The 18,686-nt window shown below is 36.7% G+C and overlaps 1 protein-coding gene across 1 annotated transcript in view; it reads left to right on the forward strand.

Moving 5' to 3' along the window:
• The window catches only part of LOC103606797 (FAS-associated factor 1-like), a gene marked incomplete at its 3' end in the record, with an annotated part of 92,504 nt that extends 77,041 nt beyond the window's left edge, over positions 1 to 15,463 (forward strand). Inside the window, exon 4 of the mRNA XM_008591341.1 lies at positions 15,368 to 15,463. Coding sequence (XP_008589563.1) covers positions 15,368 to 15,463 — 96 coding nt within the window. The remainder of the gene's footprint in view (positions 1 to 15,367) is intronic.
• Between the last annotated feature and the right edge of the window lie 3,223 nt (positions 15,464 to 18,686).

An 18,686-nucleotide genomic window follows, 5' to 3' on the forward strand; every position in this document is an offset into this window, starting at 1 on the left:
CCTCCCGATGCTGACCGGGGGCTCCCCACGCTACCAGCCCCGTCAGAGATCCGCGGGGAGAGTGGGATTGTAGGCCTGTCCAGAGGCCCCGGGGTGCCCCAAGTCGAGGTAAGTAAATGGCACGTCTCAGTGAGGAGCTGTGCCAAGCAGAGATGGCTGGCCTGCCTGCTCTAAGCCGGCCGTCTCCGCCCCCATCCGAGAAAATGGAGGCAGCTCTGTTGCGGGCGCCTGGCCTGATGTGGTAGGCGGGAGCCCGGCGGGCAGGGAGCAGTCGGGCTTCGCCCCGCAAGTGGGGCTGGGCTGGGGGTGACTCACAGAGCTCGCAGAGTTGGGCCAGTCCAGCGCCTTCCACTCCGTTTCTGTGTCATCTCTGCTGACTTACTTGGCCTTTGTTGTCTCGGGCTGCTCGCTCAAACCCTCAGCAGGGCTTGGGCACTCTCAGGAGTCTTGTTTTGTGTCGGCCCTAAAAACCTCGAACCTGTTTTTGCTTGTTTGTCATTGTAGGTTAGTTGTTCAAAGATTTATTCGTTTTTTGTTGCTCTTGGAACTCTCAGGAGTCTTGTTTTGTGTCGGCCCTAAAAACCTCGAACCTGTTGTTGCTTGTTTGTCATTGTAGGTTAGTTGTTCAAAGATTTATTCGTTTTTTGTTGCTCTTGGAAATGCAAATAGTACTCTGGTATCACAGCGCACACTTCTCAGGGTCGCGCTGTCTCCTGGCACGGTCGCTCCAGACCCGTCGCCATCTTAAAAGCCTATAATCCTCTTTTTTTGATAAAATATATGTATACAGCCAGCCATCCCCTCAAAGAGATTGGTCTGTCCTCTGTTGTGGGCGGAGTCCTAGGTGGACCGAAGCTCGGGATTGGCCAGTTTCTCACTAGAACTGGTGTTTTTATATCCACTTGGTGATATGTATACTGTGGTGAAAAAGTGAGTCCTTTAACATAGTACTCGTCTGCGCCGAAAAAACCATTTTGTTCTATTTTTGAAGGAAGGTTTGTAACATTATTAATATGTGTTGATCCAAATAATGCAGAAAATGATATATCCCCAGTCTCTGGAAAAAGTTTTTCAGTTTTTAAAGGTGTTTGTTTGTTTGTTTTTCCTTTAACAAGTATTTTTCAGTAAATTTATTCAGCTCAAAGTTGCAGGCTGACTAGTGTTTTGAAAAATTGGTCTCATAATTAGTACATAAAAAAAGATTTCTGTTTTGAAGGGTTAACACTTCACAGGTTTCATTTCACACTAAACTTGTGGCACTGACATAAATAAATGCTACAGATATGAGTTTGCCTGCAGAAGACATTGCTTGAGTTGGGAATGGAGTATTATTTTACTGTGTGTAAAAAAAAAAAAATTGTTTTTCGTGGCTTGCTGGTATGGGATCCAAACCCTCTGTGTGAAAATATTTTTTAAAAGATTATTGGATTTAAGGATTTTCTTATTTTACTTTTTGTTGTGTTTTTTAATATAAAAGATTATGCCTGAGTTTGCATGTGTACATGAGAACCAGTAAACCAGTAAGTAAACATACACACATGCACATAAAGGGATTACTTACTGGTTCTTGTATTTACTTGAGTGGGAGTCCTCAAAAATGTAATTAATAGTAAAATAATGCTGAGTCTGTTATTCTTACGTGAGACATATGAGCCGTTTAGCTCAGTTGGTTAGAGCATGGTGTTATAACACCAAAGTAGAGGGTTTGGATCCTTGCACCATCCACCCACCAAAAATATCAAGTAAAGTGTATTGGAGTATTTTTTTTATGTCTAATATACGTTATTAGTTTCTGTGCCAACATTATTAGGTAGTTTCTATACCAATAGAACAATGTTTTTATTAGTTACATTATGCATCGCCATAAATTTAAGAGCCATCATATTTTACAACGTAGAGTTGAAATGACATTTAAATTATTCTAATTTTCATGAAATCCACAGAGATGAAATATGTTAGAATGCAGTGATAATTATACAGAAACATTAAATATGAAAGAAAACTAGTATGCCTTTCAAGAAACAAAAATGTGTAGATTCAAAGTATGTTGATGTTGAATTTTGCTTATTTTGATTGGTGGTTTCAAGTCATCAGTGACTACTGAATTAAATTTAACATGCCATCTCATGTCAAAATACTTTTGAGCCTTATGTTTTTCACTCAGCTGTAGAAGTTAAGCAGTTATATAAACTCTGATGATAGTTTTTAGTATTTATCTTACTTTGGAGTGGTTTCTAGGCTTTGGGTTGTTGGACTAGGTAGACCATGTATTTCTTTAGAAAATTACAAATGTTTCATATTTTATCTTTTAAGGAAAGTAGGGAAAGTGTACATTTAAAATAAAGTAATAGACATTTACTGCATGGCTAGCCTATGCAGAACAACCTGCTAAGCCCTGTGGCAGCTAAAAATGAGACTTTAAGACCCAGGCTGTGTCCTCAAGGACCTTAGAGTCCAATACCTAAATGCAGACACAACCAAAGTTGTGGTTGTTTTAAATCACAAACCGAGAATTCAAGAGTTTCACAGTAAGTGTTATAGGAGTTGAGAAGAAGGAGAAAAATCACTTGGCTGAGATGGACCAGCAAAGTGAAATTATTTTTTCTCATTTCTAGATAATACGCATTTATTTATGCTGGTATGCCTAACTTGTATAGTTTATTCGGACTTTATTTTTCCTAGGAGGGAACTCCAGGACAAAATGCCCAGCAGCATGTGCCGAGATCAAAGTTGTTAGCATAACTGCCCAAGTTTTGCCAAGGTATTAGATGCTGCTGGAAAAATATCCAGAGCTCCTATGTTTGCTATCCAAAGAGTTCAACAGTGTTCTGGGATAAATGGCACCCCACTATTGACTAGACATGTGCCAAATGGCTGGTTGGTATTCTTCATGCATACAAAGCAGGCTTGAAATGTATCCTTGCATATTTAAAAGTTCTGTGGTTGTGATGAGTTGAAGTTACTATTGATTGACACAGTAGCTCTGTAAAATAATGAGATTTTTTCCACTAACAGAAACTCTTTATCAATCTTAAAATGAGGAACCATCTTGAGCTAAGAGCACCTTTATAACTGAAGATTTGGTCTTGATTCCCTGTGAATATGTTGTGATTATAGAATAAGGCAAAGGGCTTGTTTTGATAAGATCGTGGACTCTTGTAATCAATATTTCATATGTTGACTTTATTTGCTTTTGTTAATAAGTGACTTTCTATATGTTAGAAAAATGAAGAAAAATATCTTGAGAAAAATTCTGCACTTCCAATATACTTTTCATGTGTATGATGGTTTTAAAATTTGTCAAACTGTTAAAATATTGAAATTATGTAGCCATACCAAGATTACCATTGAACTGATTTCATTCACCAGGGAGTATGATTTTCTGCAAACAAGCAATTAATTTCTTCTGTTGAATTTCCTGCTCAGCGTCATTATTTTGTTCTTTGCTTTTCATGAGTGTTTAATACTTTTAGATTCTATTTCAAAGCCAGTCTCCATGAGCTCTCTGGCCTGCATCCTTCAGCCTATGCGTGTTTGTGTGTGAAATGACTCTGAATTTTTGTTAACTCTGACCAGATAATGGACACTGGGGATTTGTGAATCAAATAATGCACATAGTGGCAAATACAGATCTGTTCACTTTTGTTTTGCTAGTGCACATTAGCATTGATTTTGATGTGGACATATTTCCCAGATTGTCTGTATCCTCATCTAAATAACAACAGCAAATAATGAAGTATCCAGAGCTTAGCCATAATCATTCTGTGTTTCCTTGAGTCCAAATTGAAATAAAAATGGAGTAAAAGACAATTTTATTTATTTTTTAAATTCCCTATCAGCAGAAAGTAATTAACTCAAGATCCACAATTAGCCTCACAGCAGTCCATATTAACCACCTCCAACCATCCCAGGTCTTTCAGAGGTGGCATAATTCTGAGATTATTTTGCACTTGAAACAGAGAGGCTTATAATAACTAACTTGAAACACACAATAGTGTAAGATTTTTCCTTTTTCCTTTTTCTCTTTCTGTTAATATCCACCCTGTGCCATGATAATTTTCCAGTTTGTAAGCAGAAAAAAACAATTATTAGAAGAGAATGCTTCCTTTCTACCTGGTATAAAACTGGGTCTTTCCTTTGGTAAGTCTAGAAGCAGCCTCTTTGCTTTCACTGGAAATTTCATTATTGAATTAGTTACTTGACACAAAAAAATTAACAAAATGAATCAAATATTCAAGTGCAATGAAGAAAACTTAAGAGGCTCGCTTATCACTGTTACTGGCTGTTAAAGTATAATTGCTGCTCTGCCTTGTTTATCTTTTTGGTTTTGTTTTGTTTTTAAAGGAAATGTTTAGTTGCATAGCATTCCTGAGTAATTCAGATACTGCACAAAGCTCGATCCTGGGAAACTATCCTGTGCCTCTCTGAATTTTTTTAATGCAACCTGCTTTTACAGGTTTAAATTACATTTGGTGACACTGTTTTTGTGGTTGAATTAGAAACTTTTTTTTTTTTCGTAAAACCTGTGGTAATTGTCACAGTTAGCGCCCTAGTACAATGCTAATTTGAAGTGACATGTCCATACTGGCCCTCCGTAACATGAAGAAGCCTAACAGGTGTGAGGGGTGTGGCTTCCCATGGGCTCTGTTGAACTTCTAACCAGAGAAAAATTGCAGAAAAAGTGAAATGAACCTTGAATAAAGCTGTCAGCAGTAATTATCTCAGCAACACTTTGTGGGTAGATAAAATAAGCATGGGTGCTTTTACAACCTGAACACACTGCATCCAAGACAGATTTTTCACCCATTTAACATAAACTACTGAATACCTTTCAGGAGATATTTTCATAGAGTCTAATTAAAAAACAATAACAATTATGAAATAAAAATTACTGGAAGACATGCATTTGTTTTTATATTAACAGATGGTTTCTTTTTGGTATTTGTTCTGAGTAGTTTTGGTAACAGAAAACTTCTCATGCTTCTTGTTTTGGTAAGCCATTGTGGTGTGAAATCTCAAGTAGTGTATAGAAAATTATATTCTGTCCTGGGAAAGGATACTTTCACAATTAGAAAAGTGCTTCAAAGTTTGTTTTTTAATTACTTTGGGAGGTGTTGAGTGTATTGCACTGGCCCATATGAAATAGTATGAGGTGAATGAGCCGCAGATCATCATATGAACACTGCGGTATTTGACTAAATTAGAAACCAGGGGAAGATTTGATAAAAATATTTTCAACGTGTTCTCCAAACACAATCCATTGTCATTTTCTTTAACAGCAGTATTTTTTTTTTTTTTTGACCAGAAGGGGATCGCAACCTTCGGCACGGTGTGTTCTGCACCACGCTCAGCCAGTGAGCGCACTGGCCATCCCTATATAGGATCCGAACCCACGGCCTCGGCGCTACCAGCGCGCACTCTCCCAAGTGAGCCACAGGGCCAGCCCAGACAGCAGTATTTTTAAAGTATACTTTAATTTACTTAACAAAATAATTCAGAAGACATAATGACTATGTTCACCTGATCTGAGAAATATAGAGAAGTTAAAGTGAGATTTGTCTTTATAAATTTCTTGGGTGCAGAAGTTAACTGTGCAAAAAACAGATCAGATTTTGCAATGTAAGATGTCTCTTTATTTCTTTCATTACCTTTATATGCCTTAAATTACAGTTATATGTTTTGAATGATCCAATGACATCTAGAGACTTTAAATTTTTTTTTTCCTTTTTGTCTTTTTTACTGACCGGTAACGGGATCACAACCCTTGGTGTCGCGCCCGTACTGGGGACCGGCAATGGGATCGCAACCCTCGGTGTTGCACCCGTACCGCGCTCAGCCAGTGATCTGGAACCAGTCTCCATATGGGATCCGAACCCTCGGCGGGAGCGCCGCCACACTCCCAAGCGGCGCACTCTCCAGTGCGCCACCGGGCCGGCCCAGAGACTTTAAAATTTTCATTATAATTCACCTTTACTATGTTCCTGCACCGCAGAAATTAGAGGCTTAACAAGCTAGCAAGGTTGGTTCACATTTCACGTGGAAGTGATGTCATTGAAAAAAGCTAGGACTCATGTTAGTTCTGACTGTTCTGCTGTTTATTAGCTCTGTGATCTTAGGTGAAAATATGAGCCTGATGTTTCTTGTCTGTGGAGTGGCAATATGGCAAATTATTATTCCAGATTCATTCTCACCAAGGGGGAATAACAAGGATTACATGTAGCAGCATAAAATAGAGCTAGCATGGACTACACTTTATTCATACGCCTATAGCCTAGAAAACCATTAGCTTTATCAAAGCAGAAACTGTTCACCATTGGCTGTATCCCTAGCACTCAACTGAGTTCTTGGCACCATTGTGGTTGCTTATAGTAACATTAGTTAAATGATTGGATAATATAGTATTTTGCTCTCTACTTAACACGACTTTAGTAGTATCTTCGTTTGTTCCCCCAGAGTTGTATAGCAAAATCCGTATCGTCAAACATAAATAGATATAAACACACACTCTCTTTAATCCTCACAACAATCTTATGACTTAGGAAACTTTACAGAGAAGGAAATAGAGGCACTGAGAAGATAGGAGAGTTGCCCAAAGTTATATAGCTATTAGCCACCAGATCCAGGATTTTAGACCCTTAGTAGTGTGGCTTTGGAGTCTAAGTTCATAATCACTCTGATTTTATACCTTATCAGGTATAGTGACACCAAAGATATTATGTGACATTGACACATCCTAGAAATTTTGTCACAGGTACAAATGATTTGGGAGACATGGGGATGCATTTTGGAGTGAGAACCCTCCTTATTCAGTGGGACACTCCCTCTTCCTCTCGCCTCCTAGAATAGCAGATCCCCTGATCCACTGGACTCATTGAAGTAGTGTTGCTGCCCCTCTTAGGACTACTTCTTCACCAGTGACAGAAATTTCATAAAGGACTATGGCCTAAGTAGAATTCCACAAATGTAGGATGACAGAATTTTGATCTCTAGGAATTTGGCTTTCCCCTCACTCTGGTCCAGCTCCTGGCTCACACATGTAAAAACCTCTACCTGTGACATCCCCACTGTCCCTGTCTATTCAGCTCCCACCTGAGTTTCTTGTCTGGCCCTAGGAGTTAGCTGAATAAAAGATATTTATTTCTAGAAGATTTGTTCAAGGGTCACTGGGTATGACTGACTGGGGAGGTTATAGAGGCTTTCAGGAAGAGATTGAGATGAGTTTTGAAGAAGTGCTTTCTTTCACTTACATTATTTCATGTGATCATCACATACCTATGAAGTAGATAGGTGGAAAAGAATGGTGAGAGAAACCCAGGCAAGAGTAACGGAATGAACAAAAATTCCAGGAGTAGGTAAGTGCAAGGCACATTTTTGGATCAATAAAATAACAAACCTGTATACAGTATACAAAAATAGTAGAAGGTAATAACTAGGAAGATGGGTCAGGTTATGGCCTTGAACATCAGACTGAAAAGATTGTATAGGGTGAGAGAAAAAACTTGGAAATCTTCTAGTTCAACTTTTTCATTTTACAGGTGATAAAGCTGACATAGAGTTGATCAAGGTCTTACAATGAATAAGAGACAGATTTAGGATTTTAACACAGGTTCTTTGATCTGTATATAGTGTTCTTCCCATGTGTTAGCTCACACGTAGAATCATATCACAGCAGCATTAATGGGAGAAAGAAGTCATAAAAGAGCACCATAAAAGGGCCTTAAAGACATAGGAACAATACAGTCATGTGTTACATAACAGCATTTTGTTCAACGATGGACCTACGTATATGACAATAATCCCATAAGATTATAATACAGTAGTTTTAATTTACCTTTTTTATGTTTAGATATATTTAGATACACAAATACTCTCCATTGTGTTACAGCTGCCTACAGTATTCAGTACAGTAACATGCTATACAGGCTTGTAGCCTAGGTGTGTAGTGTACTATACCATCTAGGTTTGTGTAAGTACACTCTATGATATTCGCATGACAATGAAATTGCCTAATGTTGCATTTCTCAGAACATATCCCCATCACGGTGTGTAGTGTACTATACCATCTAGGTTTGTGTAAGTACACTATATGATATTCGCATGACAATGAAATTGCCTAATGTTGCATTTCTCAGAACATATCCCCATCATTAAATGATGCATGGCTGTACTTTCTCTGCTTTAATAGTGGTGACAGAAAAAAACTGGCTTGTAGGCTGGTTAAAATGTCTTTAAGCTGAATGTTCTCAGTAGGCTTAATTGGTCTCCCAAAGACACTGCAGCAGACAGGGACACTTCTTTCCTTTGTCTGTGATAATCCATTGCCTTGTCTCTCAATGTTGGTTAAGTTTATCTAACAGGAATTGAATGGGAAATCTGCAGCAAGTTCCACTTTTGGACATCACTTTGTAACCTATCCTTTTTAAAATCCCCGTCATAAGCAGGTAATGAGATGTTTCTTAGAAGAGTTGTGATATCTAAACAAACATACTGTCCACTGGGTGGCACTTATCAGAATGTTATATGGAAAGAGATGTGAAACCCTTAAGTCATTTAAACTTACTTTGTTCACTTAAGAAGAAAATATTCTACTAAGTAGTGATCAACATCTTTTGGATATCTTCAGTATAGAAAAGATTGAGTAATATATTTGGTTGCTCTGTGTATGTTTCAGAACACATACTAATTAAGTTAAATGTAGTTGACATAACCTGGTATAAAATACTTAAATGATACCCATACTGTCATCTAGGCTTAGACGCTTTAAAGACAAATAATTGGGCATTGCAACTGAAAACACCTATTTGATAGTTCTTCCTTCTGGCAAGGAGCCAAAGACAAAGAGTTGTATGGTTTTTACTTTTTAAAAAGTTGCAAAATTAATTTATTATTATTATTTTTTTTCCTTTTTTGTCTTTTTTTCGTGTCCGGCAACGGATCGCAACCCTCAGTGTCGCGCCCGTACCGGACCGGGACCGGCAACGGGATCCTAAACCTCGGTGCTGCGCCCACACCTCGCTCAGCCAGTGAGCGGGAACCGGTCTGTATGTGGGATCCGAACCCTCGGCGGGAGCGCCGCCGTGCTCCCAAGCGGTGCACTGTAGCAGTGCGCCACCAGGCCGGCCCTGCAAAATTAATGTAGTCCACTATGCTAGGCACTTTTTCACTTATCGTCTTTTTATTGCTGTCAACAATGATATTATTCCCATTTGTCAGATGAGGAAACTTAGATCTTTTGAGATCAAGCAGCTTTCCTGGGAAATGACATTAAATACAAAGCCAGGATCCAAGGCCAGGCTATCTGGATATAAGTGCCTGATATAATAAGAACTTAATAAATGTCTATCAGATGATTAAGTTATAGACTCTGAGTAAATGTGTGGTTAGTATTACTTACTCAGCAACTTTCTTTAAATTTTCAGGTAATATGGAGTAGAAGGAAAGAGTCAAGAGAAAACCTCATGTGTTCCAGATCTCATTTTCCCCTCACCAGCCTTATTGATTAGAAACAATATATTTAATATATACTTTTCCCTCTTCTGCCCTCCACCAGAGGGTGCTCATTAGCAATTAAATGACATAAAGCAGTAGAGATAGGAACTGAGAAACAAGTTATCATTTTCATTCATAGCTTGGATTATTGGCCTTTGTGCAGAAGAGTTGTCTTTAAAACAGAACTCTTGATTCAACTGAAATAGGTTCTTTGGTTTCAAGCTGCCTTGCAAATAACAACTTGCCCACCTGCCTGAGGCCAGTATATAGGTAAACCTGCTTGAGGCTAGTATATAGGTAAGCCTGACTATTTTCTCTAAATAGGTGTGAAAGAGACTATACTACTAGGCAGTGTTATGTGGGTCTAATAGAGCTATATTTCTTGTTGTATAACTTAATTCTCTTCAGAAGTACGCTAGTGTTCTCAAGTACTTCAGAATCTCTTCCAGCGAACTTACTAAAACCAAATAATAAAGTTCAGGAATGTTGTGATATCTATACATTTAGTTAATAAAAGCATATCTGTTTAGAAATTTGCTGATTCTCTTGTAGTAAGCAGCTCTTTATATCCCTATGGCGTAATCTGATTTTAGGGCATCAGATGAGGTAGAGGATTAAAAAAACAGAACAAAGCCTTTTATGTTGAGCAAATTCTTTTTGATAGAAAAAACTCGAGATAATGTTGGAGCAGAGTAGGGAACCATAAAGATGGGCAATTATAATGTGGAAAAGTAGCATTAGGTCATTCTTCCTTATTTCAAGAGTCGCACAAGATTAAAAGAAAGAAACAAACCAAAAAAGCATGTCAGGAGCATTTTAAATTATTTTCATATGTACTTCAAAAAATTTTTAATAGAATTTGAGATAATTAAACCAAAATACTTATTAGCATTTTGCAACTAACTATAACATCTTTGAAAAATGTAGTTAAGGTTATTTAGTAGAAAGACCTATATTAGTAGTCAAAAGAACATGCTCGTGCTGTCATTAGGCAGATGTGAGACTTGGGGCAAACAACTTTACTTCTCTTTCCTCAACCTCTGTTTCTACCACTGTTAAAAATGGAAGGATTCAACTAGATCTTATGAGGAGAAACTGCCTTTCATTTAGAATCTGTTCAGGATTGTGGGACTACTGATAGAAATTTGAGTAGGCTGCTGAAACCTTCTCTGGAAATTCTCATTAGTAGCTTGGAATGGGGCAGGGGCTGCTTGCAGAGAAGGGTATGGCAGCAGCACTTGACTCAGCTAAACCTTCAAGGTCTGTGGTCTCCTGGTTGGGATACCAGCAAATGATGAATTCTAAGGACTCTTCTAACTTTAATATTATATGAGTATAAAACAAAGCCATCTATAGCAGCCATCCTTGTTTCTTCCAACTCTGTTTGCTTACATGGTAGCATTTGTGTGTGTGTACATAGCAAAAAGCCTCAGAATTTGTTACTGTTGGTGTTTATTTTATCAAACCTTACTAATTTGCAAAATCATTGAGGACAGGAAGGCCAAGCAGAGAACACAGTTTTTTGAGCTATTTATATAGGAGTTTTGTAGATAATTGATCTTGACCTGCACATCTCTTGTAATATCTCATTGGTTCCATAATATTAATAGTCACTTCCTTTTTAGCATGGTGCTTTTTTATGAGGTGGCTAAACTGCTATTTAACCCTGCTACAAGAATGTGGCAGTGGGCTAGTCCAGACAAGTGGATGTACACTTGGTAACTAGCATTCTTAATAAGCTTGCTTCAACATGCCACAAATTAAAGCTCTGTGACTTTTCTAGCACGTAAGTGACTTAAAAAAGAAAAAAAGCTTGGATTGTGAATAAAAATAAATAATCTTTTTGATTTGCACTCTTGTTGGCAGTAAATGATATTTCAACCTCATGACTCAGTTTGGCTTAAAACTACCTCAGTGAGCATCAGAAAAATTTAAAGGTGTGATCCAGCAGTCATCTTCAGAGCTTCTTACTCATGAATAGATTTGTGTTGGAAATGTGATGTAATAGAAAACTCCATAGCCTTTGGAGTTAAATCTGGTTTGCCAGTTAGTAGCTAATTTATTTTGGACAAGTTACTTTACCTCTCTAAGGCTGTTTTGTGATCTGTACAATCATGGTAATCTTTAATTTCCAGAGTTGTCACATATGGTAGATATATGTTAAACACTTACTATATAGTGCCTGATAAATTGATGGTCTCCATGAGTAGCTGTTTTAATTAAATCAAAGAAAGTAATTATTGTTTATCAGACCACATGACAAGATATACTAGAGCATTAATAGTTGTTTGATCATTCTGAGGTAAAACTGCCTGAGTTTTAATTTTGGCCCACCACTCAGTACCTGTGTAACTTTGGGTAAGCTTCTTAATTTATGTAAGGTTTAGTAGCCTCATCTTTAAAATGGGGATTATAATATCTACTACCTGGAAAGATTATTGTGAGAATTAAGTAGGGTAGTATATATAAAGCATTTCACATATTTACTATATATGTTAAGCTCTCAATAATAGCAATTATTATTCAAATATTTTTTTAAAGTTCTGAGTGGTTTCATGGGTGTATGTATACATTTGTGAAAACCTATCAAATTATACACTTCAAAATATGTATAGTTTATTGTAGATCAGTTATGCTTCCATGAAGCAATACTCAGTGCTGTTTATATATACATTTGTATCTTTGCAGTATTGCAATGATTGTATTCAGTGCTAGTGCCCCATAGCATTCCCAAACATGGATGGGATTAATTATGCTGGTGCCTTGTTAGGATGATGACAAGCTAGGGACATGATTGTTTTAAAAAGCTTTCTTATGTTAATGTTCTTTTTAAAACACAGAAGAATCATATCTTACAAACTGATTGAAAATAGAAAAGATACAAATAGTAAAGCTATAGTTTCAGAATTGTCCAGTTGTGTTACTGGGTGTGTCACATGTAGGACAAGGAGCCTTCATGTAACATAACTGAATCTCCTTAGTGACATATTAAGATCATAGTCCATTGGAGCTAGAAGAGATCTCAGAGGTCCTTCAGTGGGGCATTCCCATATTTTACAAAAGGTGATATTAAGGCTCCTGATGACTGACCCAAGGTCCCATCATTCATGTCTTCTGACTTTCAGTACAGTAATCTTCAAATGTCTTAGTCGCTGTCATTAATAATTAGGAAGAAAGACAGACTGCATGTATGTATTTGGGAGAGTGCTAAAAATTGGGTTTCAAATAAAAAATACTTTCAAGAACTAATTCATGTTTTTAAACAAAGCAGTATCAAGGAAGACTTTATAAACACCCCAAAGGCCAAGCTTAAAACAGTAATACTGTGTTTTATTAACAACTTGCTAGAGATAGCCAATAATCAGTCACGATGGTTTATAGGAGTTTTCTTTTGCATGTTGTCCTAATATTTTATTTTCATATGTTTGTAAAGAAAACATTATATGCTTTCTTAATTACGTAAGAGGAAACATCATTGAAAAAAATTCTCAAATTTCACAAAATAAAGTGCTTTTTTGGCTTCTAAGTTATTTCAAATAATTGTCATTATTCATGAAAACTAGTTACATCTGTACACATTGCATATTTCAGCAGTTCACAACATTTTGTTCAGGATCCCTTTGCTCTTTTAAAGAAATCAACAAAGACCCCAGAGAGCTTTTGTTAATGTGGATTATATCCATTGACATTGGCCATTTTTGAATTTTATATTGTGAAAAAATTTAAGTAATTAAGATAATAAATTAATGATAGGTTAATTATAAATAGCATTTTTATGAAAAGTAATTATATTTAAAAATTTAGTGAGTAGAGTGACATTGAGCTGTCGAGCACAATTTGGTACCACTATCTTATAGCAGCAGATTACCTACTTTTGCTTCTTTAACATCAGTGTAAAAATGGTGAAAAAGTCAAATACCATCTAAGTATTACAATGAAATAATTTTGACCTTGTGGAACCCCTGGAAGGATCTCAAGAACCCTGTGTCTATAGATCATACTTTGAGAATCATTGACATAGTATGTTCCTAATACTAAATACCTTCTGAAAGAAAAGAAAAAAACTTCAGATGGGCTTTGAGTATTCATTCACCGATGGAATATCTACTATGTGGCAAATGTATTCTCATTTAAGCATCTTCACAGAAAGTCTGTTAGGATAGATAATATCAATTTTTATAGAAGAAGAAACATGGGTTTGCAATGTAAAATATTGATTGGGGTAAATAGTAGAAGTCAGTTTGAACTCAGGATACTCTGACTTTAAAAGTCCATGCTACGCTGGGCTATCTCCTGTCATTAAACAGAAAAAGTTCCTTTTAGCAATCAACAAGAATTTAAATGCCTGCCTTTCCCTTGGACTACTTTTTAACACAGCAAATTTACTTGATTTTGGCCATTTTTCTTCCTAATTTAAAAATGATTTGTCATCCTTACATTTTAATCATTGACAGCTAACAAGAGCAATCAGATTGAATTCTTGCCTACTGTAGCTATATGTGCTTAAAAATGTGGCCTTATTTTAGAAATATAAATATTGTAAGACAATGCCTTATTTTTGCAAAAAAAAAAGAATGTTCTTTGGACCGTTTAAATGTATAACATTTTGTTGGTATGTATAATATATACTTGTCAGATTAATTCATTTATTTAATTAGACATACTTAAAATAATATTAATACAGTAATATATAAAGTACTGTTAATTTAGAAATACTTCTTTTGTCCACCGCCACATTTCATGAGATAATTTTATTCAAGTTCTATATGTATTTTTAATATATAATCATTGTTATCATCACTATAATCACATTTTCTAGAGTCCATCCTCTTCACTCTAAGTTGAGATTCAGCATCATTTTGAATCAGCATATCATGCTCTCACTGAACATTTTATCCCAAGCCACAAGTATTCATTCACAGAATAATAAAAAGTAGTGTTTTTTGAGAATCAACTGTTTGCTGGGCATTTTCTTATTGCTTTACCTATAGTAGCTCAACCTTATCTCTATTCTATGGGGAAAGTACTAATCTAATACTGTCCCTGTTTATGTATCATTAAGACGGTTGTGGGTTTTTCATTTTTTCTTAAATTTGTCATGTGGATGTACATTCATCATCTTCCCAAGGCATTTTTCAAAGTATCTTTTAAAGGCTTGTTTACAAGGGCTTTCAACACTTGCAATTGTGAGATCATACCTCTAGGAATAATCATGTGATTGATAATAAATATCCTTGTCTTCTTTATTAACCAGTTCTGACAGGTAAACTCTGTGAGCACTTGAAGTACCATTGACTGGGGTTATTTCAAGCTAATTTGTCTTTCTGAAACAGTGTACTATAGTTCAAAATAAAGTATTTGTGGGAGCACTCTGTAATAAGAGAACTTTTGTAAATACTCAAGTATAAGGCAACTTCCTCTTTGCTCAGACATTATTTTCGGTAAAACCTAAACTTATATTTTGATATATTTTTGGTCTATAAGTGTCTTCTGGAATTTTCTGATTCAGTATCTCTCCTACAGTTTTCTATTTTTTACCCTTACTGCCCTGGGAATTAGGAAGAGAAAAGTAGCAGACACACACGGGTGGGTGGCGGGGGATGGGGGGAAGTTTGTATGATTTGCCTTATTTTCAGCTCATTGCAGTTTCCAGGAGCCCCAGTCTATCATTAAAAGAAGATTAACCTTGGCTACTATAACATTCCTTATGTGGAAAATTTTCAGAATTTCAGTGCCTTCTTGATAATGTAATGCCCAGGATACTAGAGTAAGCTTTCTAATCTAGCTTCAGAAATAATAGAAAATATCTGAAAAATAAGATCCTTTTCTGAAACATGGCCACATTTTGTTTACAAATGATGGATTCTACTTTTTGCAGATGTGTCTTGCTGAATCAGGGCTCTCTTACCCTTGCCATCGACTTACAGTGGGAAGGAGATTGTCACCTGCACAGACCAGGGAGCAGTCAGAAGAGGTAAGCCTGTTTGCCAGTTTTTCATTGAACAGAAGGCCTATCCTCTCCCCGCCTGCCCACTTCCTATTCTTTTTTATCTGCCACAGCAATGAATTGATAAAAGGTAATATAGCGTGAACAAAGTCTCAGTAAATTCTTGAAGGTAGAAAACTTTCCATGCAAGGTTATTGCTAATATGTTCCTTCTTGTTCTGTTAGACTCATGTTTCAGCAGACAGAATTCAAATGGATTGGTTGAAATGATTTTTACTTAGAATCTTCAGGTTGATAAAGGGATTTTCTTTGCTGCTGACTATGTAGTTGAGTATTTTTATTAGGATTAATCCTGGAGGTCCTTTAACTCCTTGAGTTGGAGTACCTTCTATGACTGAGACACTGTGCTTGATGTTAATTAACAAAGATAAATAACCTTATACCTATACCAAGGTACTCAGAGTCAAGGGTGATGGATCAATAAACTAATAATGATTGCATAATGTAAAAAATGCAGTGATAGGGGCTGGCCCGGTGGCGCACTGCTACAGTGCGCTGCTTGGGAGTGCGGTGGCGCTCCCGCCGAGGGTTCGGATCCCACGTACAGACCGGTTCCCGCTCACTGGCTGAGTGAGGTGCGGGCGCAACACCGAGGGTTGCGATCCCGTTGCCGGTCCCGGTCCAGTACGGGCACGACACTGAGGGTTGTGATCTGTTGCCGGATACGAAAAAAGACAAAAAGGAAAAAAAAAATGCAGTGATAGCAGTGCACAAAAGAGTGCCATAGAAGCAAAGAGGAGGGGCAGATAGGATTGAACATCTTTGTGTATGGGCTTTGCCTTTGTGTGTCTATATGAGCCTGAACAATGTTAAAAGGCAGTATCTTAATTCTGTTCCCTGGCTACAAGTAGTATTTCCATGCCCACCTCTGACCTTGGTTATAAGGGAATGGGAAAGAGAGCATGGACATTACAATTTATTCATTTAAAAAGTACTTACTGAGTTCTCACTATGTGTTAGACTAAATCATCATCATGACTTTAAAAGAGTTCATAACTAAATAGCACAGAAAACTTATTTAAACCAGTGTTTTTTTAGGATAGAACATGATCCAAATATTCAAAAGCTTGGGCTGGCTAGTCCAGTAAAACCTTTACCCACTTATATTTTATAAAAAATATGATTGACCATTTTTATTTAAACTGATGGTATATTTTGGACACTCATTATGGAAGCTGCCACAGGACCTCTCAAGCCATCCTCTGAATATGTATTTATACCACCTAAATATGTAAAAGAGAAACGAAGCTGCGTAAGTGAAGTTCTAATCTGTGATGATCTTGTAAAAATGGTCATTTGCTACTTTGGTTTTTAACATTTTTTGTAAATCGACAGACAAGGAAGTTTTTCCCCGTGCTACAAATATTACTTTGCTGTATTGTCCTGTACTATATTGTACTTGGGCCTCTAAAAAATGTTAATTTCCTTTAAAGAGCCTACCATTTTTTCCAGCACTTTATCTAACTGATCTTTGTGAAAGAAAAATGCTTCACTGCTTGGCAGAAACTGCCAGAAATGATTTAATGAGATATGTCTTTATAGTACTTGAGTACATTTTTAATGGCTATAGTAGTCATGTTTCAACTTTAATGGATAAATCCACTGACATGAAAAGGTATCCAACTAGCTCCAAACAAAATTCTTAATTATTCTATTCCCTGGAGTATAGTCTCAGCCTGACTACTGTATGTGTTATTTGGGCAGTCTCAAAGAGAAGTCAATGCCATATAGTGAGGAGCAGTGTTTGTGAGGCTAGCACACTCTTAGGTTAATTGGAGACAAAGGTAGAGTGGCATTAGGAGGCTTTGTCAACTAAAATAGTCACAACCTCAGGAATATCTTAAAATCTGATTATCTGGGATAAGTCCATTATTTTTTCTTCCCTTGCTAATTTTAAGTACTGTCTCCTCCAGGAGACTGGTGAGAAATGATAAAGAAGATGTGACATGGTTTTCATGTTATCATAGAAGTCTAAAGCTGGAGGGGATTTTTGAGACATTCGGCCCAACCTACACTTGCATCTACCCCTCTTCCATCCATTCATGCTTCATTCACTTAAACATTTATTTAATATATTCTAGGTGCCTAACATTAGAATCATAATCCCTATGCTGAAAGAGCTCATTGTCTTTTATAAGACCTCCCTGCCACCAATATAACTGTTTTGTCTCTGATGATAGGGTTCTTTCCTCAGGTGGTAACCAGTTCCATTGCTGAACAGCTCTATCTGTTGACATCTTCCTTATATTAAGCCGAAATGTGTGTTCTTGTAGTTTCCAAGCAACTAGTGATTCTGCTTCTTTGTTTTGGTTCTGCCCTTCTCCTACATGACTTCGTGTATTTCAAGACAATTACCATTTTGCTATTGACTGTCTGAAACCTTGAGTTAGGAAGGAACTATTTGAAACCAGTAGTTTAATTCAAGTTTTAGATTTTATAGTTTATAGTTATTTGTCCTTTGTCTGGGGAAATTTTTTAAATTCTATTTATGTATGTATGTATGTATGTATGTATGTATGCATGCATGTATGTATGTATGTATGTATTTATTTTTTTTGTGGTTTGCCAGTACAGGGATCCGAAGGGGAAATTTTGATTCTGACAACATTTATCTGGCCCTACAAACACATTTTCTTTATGATAATTTAATATTTTCTCTTTTCTTCTTATCTGCCTTGTTCCTCAGCCTCCTTTTAATGATTTTTTTTAGTATCTATAGATACGTATCTAGGTGAGATAGTGTCTGGGCTCCATAGACCTGACTTCTTGTGAATTGATCAATTCTCAGTTGACAGTGGAGGAGGAGGAAGAGGGGTAACCCAGAAAAACAAAACAGGAAATTTCACACGTAGTTAATGTTAAAAGCACTAGTTTATACATGTGGTTAAGGAAACACTTATTGAATCCTCAATATGTGCTGGTTAGATGAATATAAACTGATAATTTCATATTATATGATAAATGAGAAAATTGAGGCAAACACAAGATGCTAGGGGAACACAGATATTGAGGGTGTTTGCAAGGAAGAGCCTTGTTTGCCTTATCCACCTCTGCAGTCCTAACACCTAGCAGAGTGCCTGGCATGTACCAGACACAGAATAAATATTTGTGAATGAACACTTAAGAAAAGAAAGACTAGAGGAGTTAACATCAAATTGAATTATAAAGAATGAGTAACAGTCAGCCAAATA

Source organism: Galeopterus variegatus, unplaced genomic scaffold, assembly GCF_000696425.1.
Source record: "Galeopterus variegatus unplaced genomic scaffold, G_variegatus-3.0.2 Scaffold6850, whole genome shotgun sequence".
Classification (NCBI taxonomy): Eukaryota; Metazoa; Chordata; class Mammalia; order Dermoptera; family Cynocephalidae; genus Galeopterus; species Galeopterus variegatus.